This window comes from Mesoplodon densirostris, chromosome 5, assembly GCF_025265405.1.
Source record: "Mesoplodon densirostris isolate mMesDen1 chromosome 5, mMesDen1 primary haplotype, whole genome shotgun sequence".
Lineage (NCBI taxonomy): Eukaryota > Metazoa > Chordata > Mammalia > Artiodactyla > Ziphiidae > Mesoplodon > Mesoplodon densirostris.
This window is the reverse complement of record NC_082665.1, coordinates 149,963,773-149,980,463: the sequence shown is the minus strand read 5'-3', so window position 1 is coordinate 149,980,463 and position 16,691 is coordinate 149,963,773. Positions and strand designations below refer to the sequence as shown.

General features: G+C 35.0%; 1 protein-coding gene across 1 annotated transcript in view; it reads right to left on the bottom strand.

The window, feature by feature from the left end:
• The window catches only part of STAG1 (STAG1 cohesin complex component), a 436,282-nt gene that overhangs the window by 250,402 nt on the left and 169,189 nt on the right, over nt 1–16,691 (bottom strand). Inside the window, exon 5 of the mRNA XM_060099648.1 lies at nt 4,348–4,444. Coding sequence (XP_059955631.1) covers nt 4,348–4,444 — 97 coding nt within the window. The remainder of the gene's footprint in view (nt 1–4,347; nt 4,445–16,691) is intronic.

Genomic DNA, 16,691 nt, shown 5'->3' with positions numbered 1-16,691 from the left:
AGACACTCTTTTGCACTTTGCACTTAAAAAATGTATCCTGAAAATCTCCCTGCATTAGTCCACAGAGATCTTCCTCATAATTTTTTGCAATGACAAAAAAAATCCATTGTATAAGTTGTACCACAGTTTATTCAATCACTGTCCTATATCTCAGCATTTAGGTTGTTTCCAATATTTTACAAGTACAAACAATATGGTATTGAGTAACCCTGTGAATGTTTTCATAAAACTGGAGGTATATCTTCATGGCAAAATTCCAGAAACAGGATGGCTAGGTCAAAAGATAAAAACATATGTAATTTTGGTAGATAATGTCAAATTTCTTTCCATGAGAATTGTATCAATTTCTCTTCCAACAAACAATGTAATAGTGTCTGTTTCCTCACAGCCTAAAAAACAGAGTGTTGTTATAACTTTTAAGTTTTATCAATCTGATAGGTGAAAATGGTATCTTGGTGTAGCTGTATTTTGTAGTTCTCTTCTTTCATATGTTTTAATATCTGCTTACCACAGTTTCACAGGTACTTGGGTTTATTTTAGATTTTTACTATACTGCACTGATGTGAGAGACAGTAAGTTTTCTCTCTTAAACATATTAAGAAAATATGCGTCTATGTCTGTTTTATTAGAATGTTTTAAAATCCATTTTGTCAAATGTTTTTTCAGGAACTATGAAAACAGCTGAAAGGAAGTGGCAAGGGATAAGAACAGAGAATTCAAGAAAAAGAAACAGAAATGGCTCTTAAGCCACACTTGTAAGAGAAATACAAATTAAATCATCCAAATACAAAAATTAACCATGGATCAATGACCTACATATAAGATCTAAAATGATAAAACTATTAGAAGAAAACATAGAGATAAATATTCAGGCTCTTAGAATTTGTAATGGATTCTTAGATTTGACACCACAAGCATGAGCAAAAAAATGAAAAAATAGGTAAGTTGGACTTCATAAAAATTTAAAACTTTTGTTCATCAAAGAATATCTTTAAGAAAGTGAAGAGACAACCTACAGAGCGGGAAGCCAATAGCTGCAAGTTATAAACAGTTGCATGTTGTATGTCTGATAAGGGTTTAATATCCAGAATATATAAAGAACTCTAATAACTCACAACAAAAATAAAAACCATCTAATTTTAAAATAAGCACAGGATCCAATACACATTTGTTCAAGAAAGATATACAAATTGCCAAAAGTACATGAAAAGATGCTCAAGTTCACTGGTGATTAAGAAAATGCAAATCAAAACCATAATAAGAAATCACTTCATACCCCCTAGGTCAGTAAAATTTAAAAATCGGAAAATAAAAGTGTTTTAGAGGATGTGGAGAAATAAGAATCTTCATACATTTCTGGAATTTAAGATGGTGCAGCTGCTGTGAAAACAGTTTGGCAGTTCCTCAAAAAGTTAAAATAGAATTACCATATGATCCAGCAATTTCACTTCTAGGTATTTACACCAAAGAATTAAAAAATAAGTACTCAAGAAGATATCTGTCCACGAATGTTCACAGCAATATTCACAGCAACCAAAAAGTGAAAACAACCCAATGTCCATTGACAGATGAATGGATAAACAAATTGTAACATATACATTAAATGAAATAAATTATCAATACATGCTACTACTTAGATAAACCTCGAAGACATTATGCTAAATGAAAGACATCAGAAACAAAAGGTCACATATTGGACAATTCCTTTTACATAAAATGACTAAAACAGGCAAATCCATAGGAGTAGAAAGCAGATCAGTGGTTGCCAAGAGTTGCAGGGAAGAAGGGAATGAGGAATGACTACGTAATGAATATTAGGTATTCTTCTGGGGTGATAAAAAGAAAAGTTTTGATACTAGAGAGAGGTGGCTGCACAACACTATTAATGTGCTAAAAACTACTGAACCGCCCACTTTAAAATGGTTGTTAATTGTTTAAGTGAATTTTACCTCAATTTAAAAATATCATACTGACATATTTTTAAATCATTCTTAAGAGCAATACAAAAATTTGATAAAAACGCTTTGTTGAAAAGACCAAGAAGAAACAGACATTTTCATATATTACTGATAGGAGTAAAAATGGGTATAATTCCCATATCAGGAAATTTGGCAATATTTAATATAATTACAAATATATTAACCTACAGACATTCTTCCAGCAGGAGCAAGTAAGGTACGCACAAAATTACTCACTGTAACAGCAAAAGACTACAGATAATGCAATGGTCTGTTAATAGAAGACTAGTTAAATAAATTGTACATACACACAAAGAAATGAATGCTATGATGCTGGAAAAGAAGGGAGTGGAGGGGAGGGGAGGGGAGAAGAGAGGGAAGGAAGGAAACCAAGAAAGCTCTCTATACACCAGTATCTTTGGTGGGGGGGAGCGGAAAGAGCATATATTTCCTATTTATATAGACAGATGAATATACAACAAAGTAGTTAAGAGCAATTAACTCTGTGGACATAGACAGGAAGGCAAGAAGTGGTATTTGCTTTACATATCTCTCTTTTTTTTTTTTTTTTGGTTTTTTGAACCATGGGAATGAATTACAAAAGGAAAGATTTTTAAGACTACCAGTTGTTTTAAAATCAAAACTCAATCTAACAGGACAATTACACAGTTTAGACAAGATAACACATGTAAAGCACATCACTCAGTGCTTGCCTTTCCCATTTTAAGACTGTAAAATTAACAAACTCACTTTCCTTCAAATAAACTAATCTCTTGCCAATCCTCACCTGTCTCTATGCTCTAGGATTCAGCCATAAACTCTCTTTATGTCCTAGAGTGTGCTGTATTTTCTTGTCTTCCGGAATTTTTACACAATCTGTTAACTTTGGCCTTTCTCCTCCTCCTTAATTTTCTCTTACTCAACCTCAGTCCCAGGGTAGAATTTCTTCCTCTGAGATGCATTTTCTCACAAATATCCCCACATTCACACATATAGAAACACACAGCCTAAGTTGGATCAGAAGCCCCTCGTTGTTATTCCCACACTACCCTCTGGTTAGACATACAGACTTCAGATTGAGACAAGCCTGAATCTAAACAGTGAATTTGGCACTTACAAACTGTATGATGTCCAAACACTAACCTAAACCCTGTATTCTCAGTTTCCTGAACTACAGAATAAAAATCACAGCTGACTGATAGAAGTGTCAAACCAATATTAAATGAGCTAATGTATGTAAAGCACACAGCTTGGCACATACTAGTCATTAAACTGTAACCAGTTTTATTATTATTACTTTCATGGCACTGAGCACTTTAGTAAACTATTGGTATATTTCCCTCTTTTTCTTTGTGTTAAAGCCTTCTTTAAAAATTAAACTTACTCTTAATACTGGGGCAGAGGCTGTCTTGATAATATCTGTATACTTTGGAACAGTGCTTAGTATAACTTAGGTCCTCTGTAAATATTTGATAAACTTCTTATGTCAATATGGTGAGTGATAACTTAGTCAGAAATAAGAAAACCTTCAAGAAATCAATTTGGTCAGTGATCTCAATAAAAGACAACCATTCTGGGCTTCCCTGGGGGGCGCAGTGGCTGAGAGTCCGCCTGCCGATGCAGGGGTGACGGGTTCGGGCCCCGGTCCGGGAAGATGCCACATGCCGCGGAGCGGCTGGGCCCGTGAGCCATGGCTGCTGAGCCTGCGCGTCCAGAGCCTGTGCTCCACAACGGGAGAGGCCACAACAGGGAGAGGCCCGCATACCGCAAAAAAAAAAAAAAAAAAAAAAAAAGACAACCATTCTTTCTGTATTAATAAGTAAAGAACGGTGTTTACCAACTGATTTTCCCCATGTAGCACATTTAACCTGTTAATATTTATTCTAGAGAAGAAAAGTATCTATCAGTTATCTATTAATATGATAAAAATAAAACTTTACTTTTAACAAATTGTCTATGGATTCCGAATGACTGTAAACTTAAGAAAAATGATTTTCATACTTATGTTACCTTGAATTATTTAAGCTTCAAGCATTTCATCTATAACATGAGGGCTCAAAATAATGAATTTTAGCAACTAGCACAGTTTATAATATGGAACACAGATACAAATAATATCAGTAAATATTAATTATAAAATCTTATGATCTAAAAAGCCAATTCATTAATTTGAGATTTCCTTCAAAATATTAAAAAATTCAGAAGTCTGTTGAGTAAAACTGAACCAGAAAAAAAAGAGAAATATACTTAAATAAAAACAATTTTATCAGAAAAAAGATGAGCACGTAATTCCAGGATGAATTATAAAATGACTAACACAAGGTAAAGTAAATTCAACACTGCTGGACTGACAGTCTTAATGTACATCATTTATTCCAACATTCTGTACCTCGACATCCTGAACACTGGATAAAAAAGTTGATTAAATCCAGAAGTGCGATGTCCCTGTCTTGTTTATATGATTCAATCCAGTCATCGACCACAGACTGTGGGGGAAAAAAAACATAAAATTAAAAATTAAAAAATGTATATTATAGCAAATAAATTTTCAAAAAATTCCTGTTTTTCCATTTGTATCTATTTAAACAAGAAAACTACTTACCTAAAATTATCTCTGTAGCCAAATAAGAGTAGAGATTCCCTCATGTTGAAAGGCGATTCAAAGGTAAATTACTAAGTTTCAGAAATTTGTGCAAAATAGAGCACAATATAAGCCTGACTTTACCAGTCACATTAAGTCCAATAATTAATAAACAACTATAGATACTAATATTCAAACCATATTGTGAAAATAACACAAAAAGTAACTTCACTTATACATAGATATAAGCTTTCTGAGTATCAGAAAACCCAGCAGAGAATAAAAAGAATACACACCATATATAATAAAATAGATTTTTTTTCCCAGAAATACAAGGATGACTCAATATTAGGAACTCAAAAAATTCAATTTATCAACAATGTAAAGAAGAAAAATAAATGATTTTAATACTAGATCTCAAAAAGGTATCTGATAAAAATCCTGCAGCCAAGCTTAATAAAAAATGTCTAGAAAAACTAGTGTTATGTGATATGTTGGTAAACAACATAAGACAAAGACTACAACATATTTGTTGTTGAAATCCTTAACACTTTTAAGCTCTAAAAAAGAATGAGGCAAGGATGCATCCTTAAGCATTCAACACAGATTTTATAAGTTTTTAGTTTGTGTAAAAATTAGTAAAATATCAGTAAACACAATTCTCCTTTCCTATAGTTGATAAAATTTGAGTCTCTACCAAACTGACTTGAAAGATTAATAAAAAAATTTGACAAGACAACTGACAAAAGATAAATGTACAAAATAAAATTTTAATATTGGCAATATATAAGAAATATAAATAGATTGAGAAGGCTGTTCACAATGAAAATCATCTAAAAACGAACTCAAAGACTGTATAAATTTTAATGATGAAAATTATAAAAAACTTACAGGATATAGAAAATGACCTAAATAAGTTGTATACTGAATTTTTTTAAAAAAAGGTTTAGTGCTGTATCAATAAAGTCTTTCCAAATTGCTAGATAAATTTAATGTGAATCCACTTAGCATACTACCAGGCAGAATTGTTGTGGGTCTTTCTGGGGGTGGGAGGTGGGGAAAGCACAGGAAACCAATAAAAATAATTTTTAAATAAATTTTTAGTTTTGTACTTAGGTATAATTATATACAGTAAATGCATAAATCTTAAGTTACTCCTCGATGAAAGTTTACATATACATACACCTGTATAACCATAACCAAAATGAAAATATTAAAAAATTTCCAGAACTGAAACAGGCTGCCTCATGTTCCCTTCCAGGCAGTAACCATCACAAATGTCAATAGTTTAACTATTTATTCCTTTACAGTAGATATGTTTTTGAGATTCATATAATACTGTGCTTTGTGTTTGATTTCTTCCAGTCAATGTTTTACCAGTGAGATTCAGTCATGTTATAGTATGTGTTATCAGTAATTCCTTGTTTGTACTGCTGGATAGTATTTCATTGTATTAATATAGCATATTTTATAACCCATTTTACTACTGATGTACATGAGAGTCATGTCCATTTTAGGGCTATCACAAATAAAATTGTTATGAACATACCTGTACATTGTTTGACATAAACATTTCTTCTGCTGTATATACACCTAGTAACAGACTTACAAACAAACAAAATACATATATATTGAGGGCCAGTGCACAATGTCATCCAATTTTCCAAAACAGATGTATTAAATTATACATCCTCCAGCAATGTATGATATTAGGTGCTCCACATCCTCACCAATACCAGGTGTTGTCAGCCCTTTTATTTTAACCCATTCTGCTGGAGCGTACCCCTTTCCCTTCTTTAATGATCTCTTCTACTGAGGAGCAATCGTATTTCCTTCTCTAATATGAAAGGGAAGACTTTATTATTAACTGCTGATGTATATAACACTGTTTCTCTGTCTCATCACATTAGTGTCTGGAAGATTTTGTTTTAAAAGTACAAAGAAAATACAATGGTGGTAAGAGAGGCTAAAAAGAAAAAGAAAGAATGGCATGGTATCTGTTCAGGGTTCACCTCTGTTGCATAATGTGTTCAGGCCCTCTTGGCTAAAAATGGTGGTGAGGCCTAAGAATGGATAGAGCAGGTTAACAGTGACTTTGAGACTCAGGAGCAAAGCAGAAATGCTTTGTGACCCAGGTAATGCAATATGGCACAAAGCAGAGAAGGAAGCCACTTCCCCACTTCTATATGGGGCCCAGCATTGTGGACGCACTCTGAACATGGTGACCAAATTTTTCTTTAGCTCCCAAAGCACAAATATTAATTTATAATCCCACCAGTTATATATGAAGAGCACAAAACATTCTGAATAAATAAGACCAATGAGGAGGGACTTGTATTAGAAATATTAAAACAATCAAAAATACTGAAAATAATATAGGTTGAAAGTAATGTAGGCCTAGAAAAGTAATACAAGACAGTAGAGCACAGAAAAAGATCCAGGTATATTTAAAACAAGCTATAACAGAGGAGATATTTCAATTTCAGATGGAAAAGCGTGGTTTATTTAATAAATAATACTGATATAATTGGTTATTCACCTGGAAGGAAACAAAGTTATACCTTTTAAAAGCTATCAGAGACGTGTAGGGGCAAAGGAATCTAAACAACTAACTCCAGAGAGATATGCCCTTCTTAGACTGGCAGAGACTGATGAGTGTTAGAGGCACTGCCAAGTATGGGCATAGGTAGATGGATGATACAACCTGTCATAATATACAGGGCCTTGGCTGATGGGAAAAAGAAGAGGATAAAACAAAAAACTACAGAAGGTACATCAAAACTAAATAGCTGGGCATCTTCAATAAAGAGGAAAACATTTTAAGCATCCATAGGGTGCATACAGGAGACAAAAGGATAAGATATATGGCACACTTCTCATTAAAAATAATAAAAGCCAGTGGATAATGGGATGACATATTTAAAGAAAGAAAGAAAAAACTGTCCATCAGTTGGGGAGAAAGCCCAGCTTCTCAACTGTCCCATAAAAATCAACGTCTGAACAGCCATCCAAGAACAAAACCAGATCCAGGAGACCTCTATAGTCCACTTATGAAGTTTTAAGAACAACAAAACTGAGAATAATCACATTAGAAGAAAAGGAAGGTAACTCCATTTGTCTGCATCATCCCATTCCCCAAACTGGCACTGTTCAGTGCTCAGAAGGAACTTTCCAGTTAGAAAGAGTTCCTCTTGCCAAGAAAAGAAGTGTGGGGTGACTGACCAGATTCTCCAGCTTCACAGTGCAATGTACAGTGGTCCTGCTTTGGTTTTGCCCCGCCTAGACCAGCAAACCTGAGATGTACTGAGCTGGCTAGGAACAAGGAATAAAAGCACAAGCTATTATTAGCAGACAAGCTGCCAGAGGGATCACAGTTCACAGAGACCTGCTCTTCAGACAAACTCAGCAAATTTCACCAACGAGGAAGCCAAAGGACACCGCAGACCCCCACAGATGTTGCCAGCTTTTCCCCCACAGGCATTTGTGTTTGTGTTCACTGATGCCAACTTCCTGAGTCCCTCTCTGCACCCTTCCCCCACCAATACCAAGACCTACACTATAAGCCACTATATGTTCTTTTATAAATAAATACAGAAAGAGAAAGAGAGAGAGAATATATACATTATAGCTCTCTACAGCTGTGAGAGTATAAGACGCGAGCCACCTGAATCCCTATCCACCCACAGCAGAGCCAGGGAGCCACACTTGCAGCCAACTAGGGCTGATGCAGCTGCACAAATGCAAGATACCAGCCTAACACCACCCACCCACACTGAACCCCACCACTGTGCCCATGCTCAGGATTGCCCCTCCAACTGTGCACTACCAGCCTGACATCCATCATTGGCCTCCACTGCAATGAGCATGCATGTGGCGGAAGGGAGGGATATGCAGCCACCAGTGAGCGCCACCTAAAACCAAGGCACCCCACAGCTTCTTGTGGGCCCAGATGAGGTCCTGCCTCCTGTCACTGGCCAGCACCAGCATGCCCACCTAAAGTTAGCCACTCCAAGCTGTGCATTGCATACCCCTGCCCAATGCCCACCACCAGCCTCCAATGCAGTGTGCACACCTGTGGGGAGAATGTAAAAAACCATAGGAGAGGAAGCTGATGGCTAGGGACTCCACTTCAGCCAATGAGACCAGAGTTGGCCCCAATCCTTGCTCTCTGCAGTGGCCCTCATCACTACAAGGGTGCCTGTGACTGGCCTCTACCACAGCCTGCCTTGGTCCCTAGCTGACAAATCTAGAGGCATTGCTTAGAACTACTGTAGATCCCCCACAGTGCTTATCAAGAACCACACAGTTGTCAATGGTGTGGACCCCAGTGGCCTGAGCTAAAGACACATCATGCCCACATGGAACCAAGCTGCCACATGCCCCCACATTTGCCACCCTGCATCACTATACCCAGTGTCACAGCATGATCCAGTGTCCTCTCACCCACAGGTAAAAGGCCTCCCCTTATCAAATTCAGTCTATAAAGTCTGGAAGAGGTAACAGCTTCTTCAGATGCATGAACAGGAAAACAAAGCAATAGGGATTACGAAGAATTTGGGAAATATATCTCTAACAAACAATACAGTAAGCCTATAGTAACTGGCCCAAAGAAACGAAGATCCAGGAATTGCCTGACAAAGAATTCAAAATAATTGTTCTGCAGATAGTCAGAGAGCTATAAGAGAACACATATAAAAGATTAATGTATCAGGGAAAAAAAGACAAGAACAAAATGAGAAGTTCAACAAAGAGACAGAAAACAAAAGAAAGAACCAAACAGAAATTCTGAAACAAGAACACAATGACTGTAGTGAAGAATTCAATACAGAATGTATTTATTATTTATTTACCCATTCGACCATTCTGTATCTTTTGATTAGAGAACTTAGTGAATTTACATTTAAAGTAACTGTTGATAGGTATGTGCTTATTGCCATTTTGTTAATTGTTTTCAAGCTGTTTTTGTAGTTCGTCTCTATTCCTTTCTTCTTCTCTTGCAAGAAATGAAAATGGCAATGTAACACACCAAAATTTATGGGATGCAGCAAAAGCAGTTCTAAGAGAGAAGTTCATTGTGATAAATACCTACCTCAAGAAACAAGAAAAATCTCAAATAAATAACCTAACTTTACACCTCAAGGAACTTGAAAAAAAAAAAAAAGAACAAATGAAGCCCAAAGTTAGTGGCAGGAAGGAAATAATAAAGATTAGAGCAGAAATAAATGAAATAGACACTAAAAAGCCAAGAAAAAAGATCAATGAAACTAAAAGCTGGTTCTTTGAAAAAATAAACAAAATTGACAAACCTCTACCTAGACTCACCAAGAAAAAAAGAGAACTCAAAAAAATAAAATCAGAAATGAAAGAGATGTTAAAATTGATTCCACAAAAATGCGAAGGGTCATAAGAGACTACTATGGACAATCATATGCCAACAAATTGGACAACCTAGGAAAAAAATGAGTAAATTCCTAGAAACATACAACCTAGTAATACTATATCACGATGAAATGGAAAATCTAAACTGAACAATTACTAGCAAGGATTTTGAATCAGTAATTAAAAGCCTCCCAACAAACAAAAGTCCAGGACCAGAAGGCTTCACTGGTGACTTCTAACAAACATTCTAAGAATTAATGCCAGTCCTTCTCAAACTCTTTCAAAAAAAGGAAGAGAGTGGAAGTCTTCCAAACACATTTTATGAGGCCAGTACTATCCTCATACCAAAACCAGATAAAAAATGCCACAAGAAAAGGCCAATATTCCTGATGAACATAGATGCAAAAATCCTCAACAAATATTAGCAAATCAAATTTGATGATGCATTAATAGGATCATATACCATGAATGAGCAGGATTTAGTCCTGTGATGCAAGGATGGTTCAAGATGCAAAAATAAATGTGATACACCACATTAATAGAATAAAAGATAAAAACTGCATGATCATATCAGTAAGTGCAGGAAAAGCTTCTGACACAATACAGTATTCATTTATGATAAAAACTCTAAAACAAACTGGGTATAGAAGGAACAAACCTCAACACAATAAAGGCCATATATAACACCCACAGCCAACATTACTCAATAGTGTAAGGCTGAAAAGATTTTCTCTGAGATCAGGAAAGACCAGAGTGAACAAACACTCTCATCACTCCTAGTCAACATAATACTAGAAGTCCTAGCCAGAGCAATCAGTCAAGAAAAATAAAAGGTATCCAAATAGAAAAGGAAGAAGTAAAACTTTTTTTTTTCAGATGGTATGACCTTCCATACAGAAAATCTTAAAGACTCCATCAAAACACTGTTAGAAAAAATAAACTTATTAAGTTGTAGGATACAAAATCAACATACAGAAAACAGTTGCATTTCTATACTACATAAAGTTGCATTTCTATATTAAATCAAATTTAATAAATCACTAAATTTAATAGCAAAAAATCCAATTTAAAAGTTGGCAGAGAAACTGAATAGTTTTCCATAGAAGGAATACAAATGGCCAAGAAATACGTGAAAAGACGCTCAACATCACTAATCATCAGGAATATCAAAACCACAATGAGATATTAATGTCACACCTGCTTGGAACAGCTATTAAAAAGATAAGAGATAACAAGTGTTGGTGAGGGTGTGCACTGTTGGTGGGAATGCCAACTGGTACAGCCACTACATAACACAGTACAGATGTTTCTCAAAAAGTTAAAAAAATATAACTACCATATGATCCAGAAATCCCACTTCTGGGTATATATGCAGAGGAACTAAAATCAGGATTTTATTAAAATATCTGCACTTCCATGTTCACTGCATTCACAATAGCCAAAATATGGAAACAACCTCAGTGCCTGTTAAAAGATGAATGGATAAGGAAAATGTGGTATATTTATATACACAATAGAATACTAATTCGTCCATGAGAAAGAAGGAAATCCTGCCACTTGCAACAACTTGGATGAACCTTGAAGGCACTGTACTAGGTGAAGTAAGTCAGAGAAAGACAAATACTATATGATAACACTTATATGTGGAATCTAAAAACAAAAGCCAAACTGAGAGAAACAGACACAGAGTAGTATTTACCAGGGCTCGGGGGTAAGGGAAATGGTGAGAAGTTGGTCAAAGGGTACAAACTTCCAGTTGAAAGATTAACAAATTCTGGAGATATAACATACAGAACAGTGACTATAGCTAATAATACTGTATTATATACTTGAATGTTGCTAAAAGAGTACATCTTAAATGTTCTCACCGGAAAAAACAAATGGTAATAATGTGAAGAGATGGAGACGTCAGTTAAAGCTATGGTGGTAATTATTTTGCAACATACAAATATATCAAATCAACACACTGTACACCTTAAACTTACAAAATCTTATGGTCAATTTTATCTCAATAAAGGTAGAAGAAATAAAAAAGAAAAAACTGCCCATCTAGAATTTTGTATCTGGCCAAAAGGTATCTTTCAAATAAAAGCAACATAAAAACTTCTCAAAGAAAACTAAAACAAAACCAAGCAGATAGACTAATAAACACTCCTCTTGAAAGAAAACTACTCAGACTGAATAAAAATCAATCACATGATATTTACAAGAGACACACTTTAAATATAATAGCACAGATAGGTTGCACTAAAAGGGAGAAAAAATGTATACCATGCAAACATTAACTATAAAAAAAGCTGTTATGACTATGTTTACAGCAGACAAAGAAATCAAAACAAGGAATTACAAACATAAAAAAAAAAAAACATACTTTATGGGACTTCCCTGGTGGCACAGTGGTTAAGAATCTGCCTGCCAATGCAGGGGACACAGGCTCGAGCCCTGATCTGGGAAGATCCCACATGCCACGGAGCAACTAAGACCATGCGCCACAACTACTGAGCCTGTGCTCTAGGGCCCACAAGCCACGACTACTGAAGCCCGCACCTAGAGCCCGTGCTCCACAACAAGAGAAGCCACCTCAATGAGAAGCCCACACATCACAAGGAAGAGTAGCCCCCCACTCACTGCAACTAGAGAAAGTCTGCGCGCAGCAACGAAGACCCAATGCAGCCATAAATAAATAAATAAATAAATTAATTAATTAAAATAATAAATAAATGTCAGTGTTTACATTATTAAAAAAAATACTTTATAATAATAAACTGCTAAATTCATCAGAAAGATAAAACAATTATAATTTTTATATACCAAATAACAAGAGTCCCAAAATACATAAAGCAAAAATTGAACTGAAAGGAAAAATATGCAAATCGATAACCACAGTTGAGATTTTTACTGTATGTCTAATGGTAACTGATAAAAGAAGCAAACACGCAAACAAAAAATAGCAAACATACAGAAGATTTGAACAGCACTGCTAATAAACATGACCTAATCAACATGTATAATTACAACACCAACAATTAGAGAATACACATTCATTTTAGGTACACATTGAACAGTCACCAAAAGACCAAAAAGCAAGTCTTTATGAGTCTTTAAGGATGGAAAAAACACAGGGCACATTCTCGGACCATTATAGATTTAAATTAGACATCAGTAACAAAAACGTTACCTAAAATATCCCCAAATGTTTTGGTAAGTAGGGAATATTTTGAAGTGAATGATAATGAAAATACAACATTTCAAAATTTGTAAAATGCAGGTAAAACAGTGCTTAGAGGGAAATTTATAGCTTCACATACTTTATAATAAAAGAAGTTCTAAATCAATGATTTAAGCTTCCACCTTAAGAAACACACATTATACTTAAATGTTGGTTGTCCTCAATTAGGGAGCAGGGAAAGATATTACTCCAAGATTACAAGAAGACACATTTCTAATAACATACACACAGCCTCTCAAAGAGAAGGTCATAGCCTTAGAACATCTAAAATACGAGGTATAGTCACACAATCATTCTGGGACCTAAGCTGACAGAGGCTCTATTATCCTCTCTAAGACGTTTCTAAGGTTGATCCTGAAAAGTCAATATCCAGCTGATGAAGAAGTAAACACAGAAGAGCATGGCAGATTTCTGTAATTCAGCTTTGGAAGTAGTACATATCGCTCTCTCTAATACTTCATTGGCAAGAACTTGTAAACTAGCCACATCTAGATAAAAGGGGAGCAGAAACATGAAGTCTGTTTTGGCCAGTACCCTCCTGGAACTTTCTCCACAATGAAAAAAGAAAAATAAATTTTTGGTAAGTGGCCAGTCATCTCTGCCAAAATCTGCCCCTCTGGCTATAAATATTTATATGCAGCCTTCTTCCTACACAGAAATAATACTCACCTGCATGGATACTGTAAGTACTGTTTACTGGGGCAAAAATACTATCAATTTAAATGTCTATAAAAGAAGGTTTCACCAAACTAGAATAAAATGTAACTATACAAATGAGCTGTACTGATACTTTATCACTAATGATACAGTAAGTTATTTGTGACATACTAAGTAAAAAGAGAAATATATGATTCTACTTTTAAAGTAAATGGTATCACACACATGCATTTATAGTAGCATACAAACAGATATGCAAAAATTCAAACTGTGACACTGACAGGCTTGCCTTGATTCATTCCAAGAAGTTTAAATCTTAGACTTCACTAAAATGAAAATCTCTGAGAACTTAGCCACAGATCCTTAAAGGGAAACCATAAGCCAGCATCTGAATCACAGATAACAGTCAAATGATAAATATCGTGACATTTGCTATATGATTTTATCATATTACAGTATAAGAAGAAACTTGTAGTAGTTAGAAGTATAATATTTTAAAAACTGAGAAAGAAAAACTAAAGAGAAAACAAAAGAAAATGTCAAGGATAAGAAGAGGAAATAGAAATATGTGAAACAGAACAGTCTATGTCATGGTTAAAAATGAGTTTTAAATCTGCCTCTAAGCTTCTTATAAACTAAACCTAAAAAAAAGATAATCAATTCAATATGGACATCTACACAGTACACTGAGTGCACATTCTTCAAACTCTATTAGATAAATATACTTCTTTCGGCAGACCATTTGACAGGACCTTGGTTAAACAGACAAGGTCATAGAGAATTAGTATTCTATATTGTTGCTTAAGAGTAGATTCATTTGCTTTGGAGAAAGACAAGCAGATGGCAATATAGTTACTTCATAAACTAAAGACCCTAACTAGGAATCTTAAATGAATAAAGGGCCCTTCCTCTTCCCAACCAAGAATCACTATATAATAAATTAATATTTAGATGATTTTTTCACCATAGCCCTTAGTAATATCATATACATGTTTTCTGTGAATGCAAATAAAAAAATAAATACTACATAGGTAGACTAATAAGAGTTCTTTATTACTCCATGAAACTAGACTGTTATTTTACCCTCAGATATGAGCTAAAATGTTCTTGGTTTTCAGAGTGCTCTAAAGGCTGCTTTTTCTTCTTGTTGATTTTTGTGTTTTAACTAACTGCAGTTTCTGGCCAATCTGATTATATCACTGTCCTTTTACACAACTATATTATCGCCTAAACTTAAAGAAATTTGTTTTTAAGCTCAGATAAATGGTGTGACATCACATGACAGGCCAGATTTTATTCCAGAGTTACGAATGGAATCACAGATTGTAATATCATTTCAATGCCATTTTCAGAAAAATAACTCCCATTTCATACTTTTACTTGATGCTAATCTTAGTTTTGTTTTTCTTTTGTTTTGTATTATTCAGGCTGTGAAATAGAAAGCTTCTGTCAACAAGTATACTTTTCAGTTTAATCTGATAACCTAACTAGGTCTGAAGCTGAGTACTGTAATAGTGATGTCTAAATAAAATGGTACAGATAAATTAAAATGACATTTTAAATATCAATTCTCTTAAAGTTTTTATATTCTTGGCCTCAGAGGAACTGCAGGGGACTATTACAATAAGATGAGTTGCCTCCTACTCCTAAGCCTGGGAAAACATTATCCAATTAACAGAACTGTTGGTTAGTGTGATACTCACAGGAATGGAGACCATGGCAACACCTATTATATATGAATTTGTGCCAGTGGAGGGATCCTAATAATTTGGATTTGACCACCCAAATTGAAAAGAGCCTTAAGAAGTCAAAGCAAAATAATATGCCTAAAAGACTCAGCAATCAAGAAGGAGAAAAGAAAAAGTAAATTGGGTATATATGAAACAGATGGGAGATTCAAAGCATAAAAAGACTTTCTGGAAGTCTAAAAAAAAAAAGACTATCAAATTTAAATATTCATTGGATCAACCTAAGAATAATCACTATAGAGAATGAATTTAACATCCTGGAAGTTGAATGGGGAAAAAAAATCTCAACACAAAATAAAAACACAGAAATGGAATTCATGAGGTAAGGGGTAAAAGATTTGGTAGATATGTCTAAGACTAACAAGTACAGATGTCTGAGAGGGGAAAAAAGAGAATACAATTAAACTGATCATGTTAAGAGGAAAAACCACCTGATCAGTGAAAGATTTACATCTGTACATTAACATAGCTTATCTAGTTGTTGCCAGAATTAATGGGAAAATGACACATATAAGCAAGTCCAGATAAAATTCATAAATTCCAAGGAAAAAGAGAAAATCTCATAAATGTCAGGACCAACAGTTAAAGTCAGATAATCTATACAAACTCCACCTCTACATACAAAGCATCCAATCTGCATTCAATGCCTCTCTCTTAAGAAAGGAAATAGCTGCCAAAACCAGACATTTAAGGAAAGCCTCTTCATCAGTTATCAATTTACTGTGCCTCGGCTCCAAAGCTACCCTTCAGTATCTGCTCTATAATAATGAACGGGACTTTATAAGCATTTCTCTTTCACAGTAAGCACTATTTAAGCTTTATTAGCATAGAGCTCTGGAAGGACACTGCAGAAGGAAAGGGGTTTTCTCTTCCTGGTTTCGGTATGTCAGAGTCTAGCTTTTCTTGCTCTTGCTACACAGTCCAATAGCAGCAAGTGCATAAAAGGAAATCCAGTGGTGTCTGTCCCAGGCTCAGGCCAAGAGTATGCAGTCCTTTGGCAACCTTGTACTCCAGCCTGGGATTAGTGATTACCCTCCTAATGCAGCCCTACTGACACAGACACTGGCCTGCTTCAGGTCTCATGCTGGCAGCAGTACCACATCTTTCTCTGTACAACTGTCTAGCACGCTGAACACGAC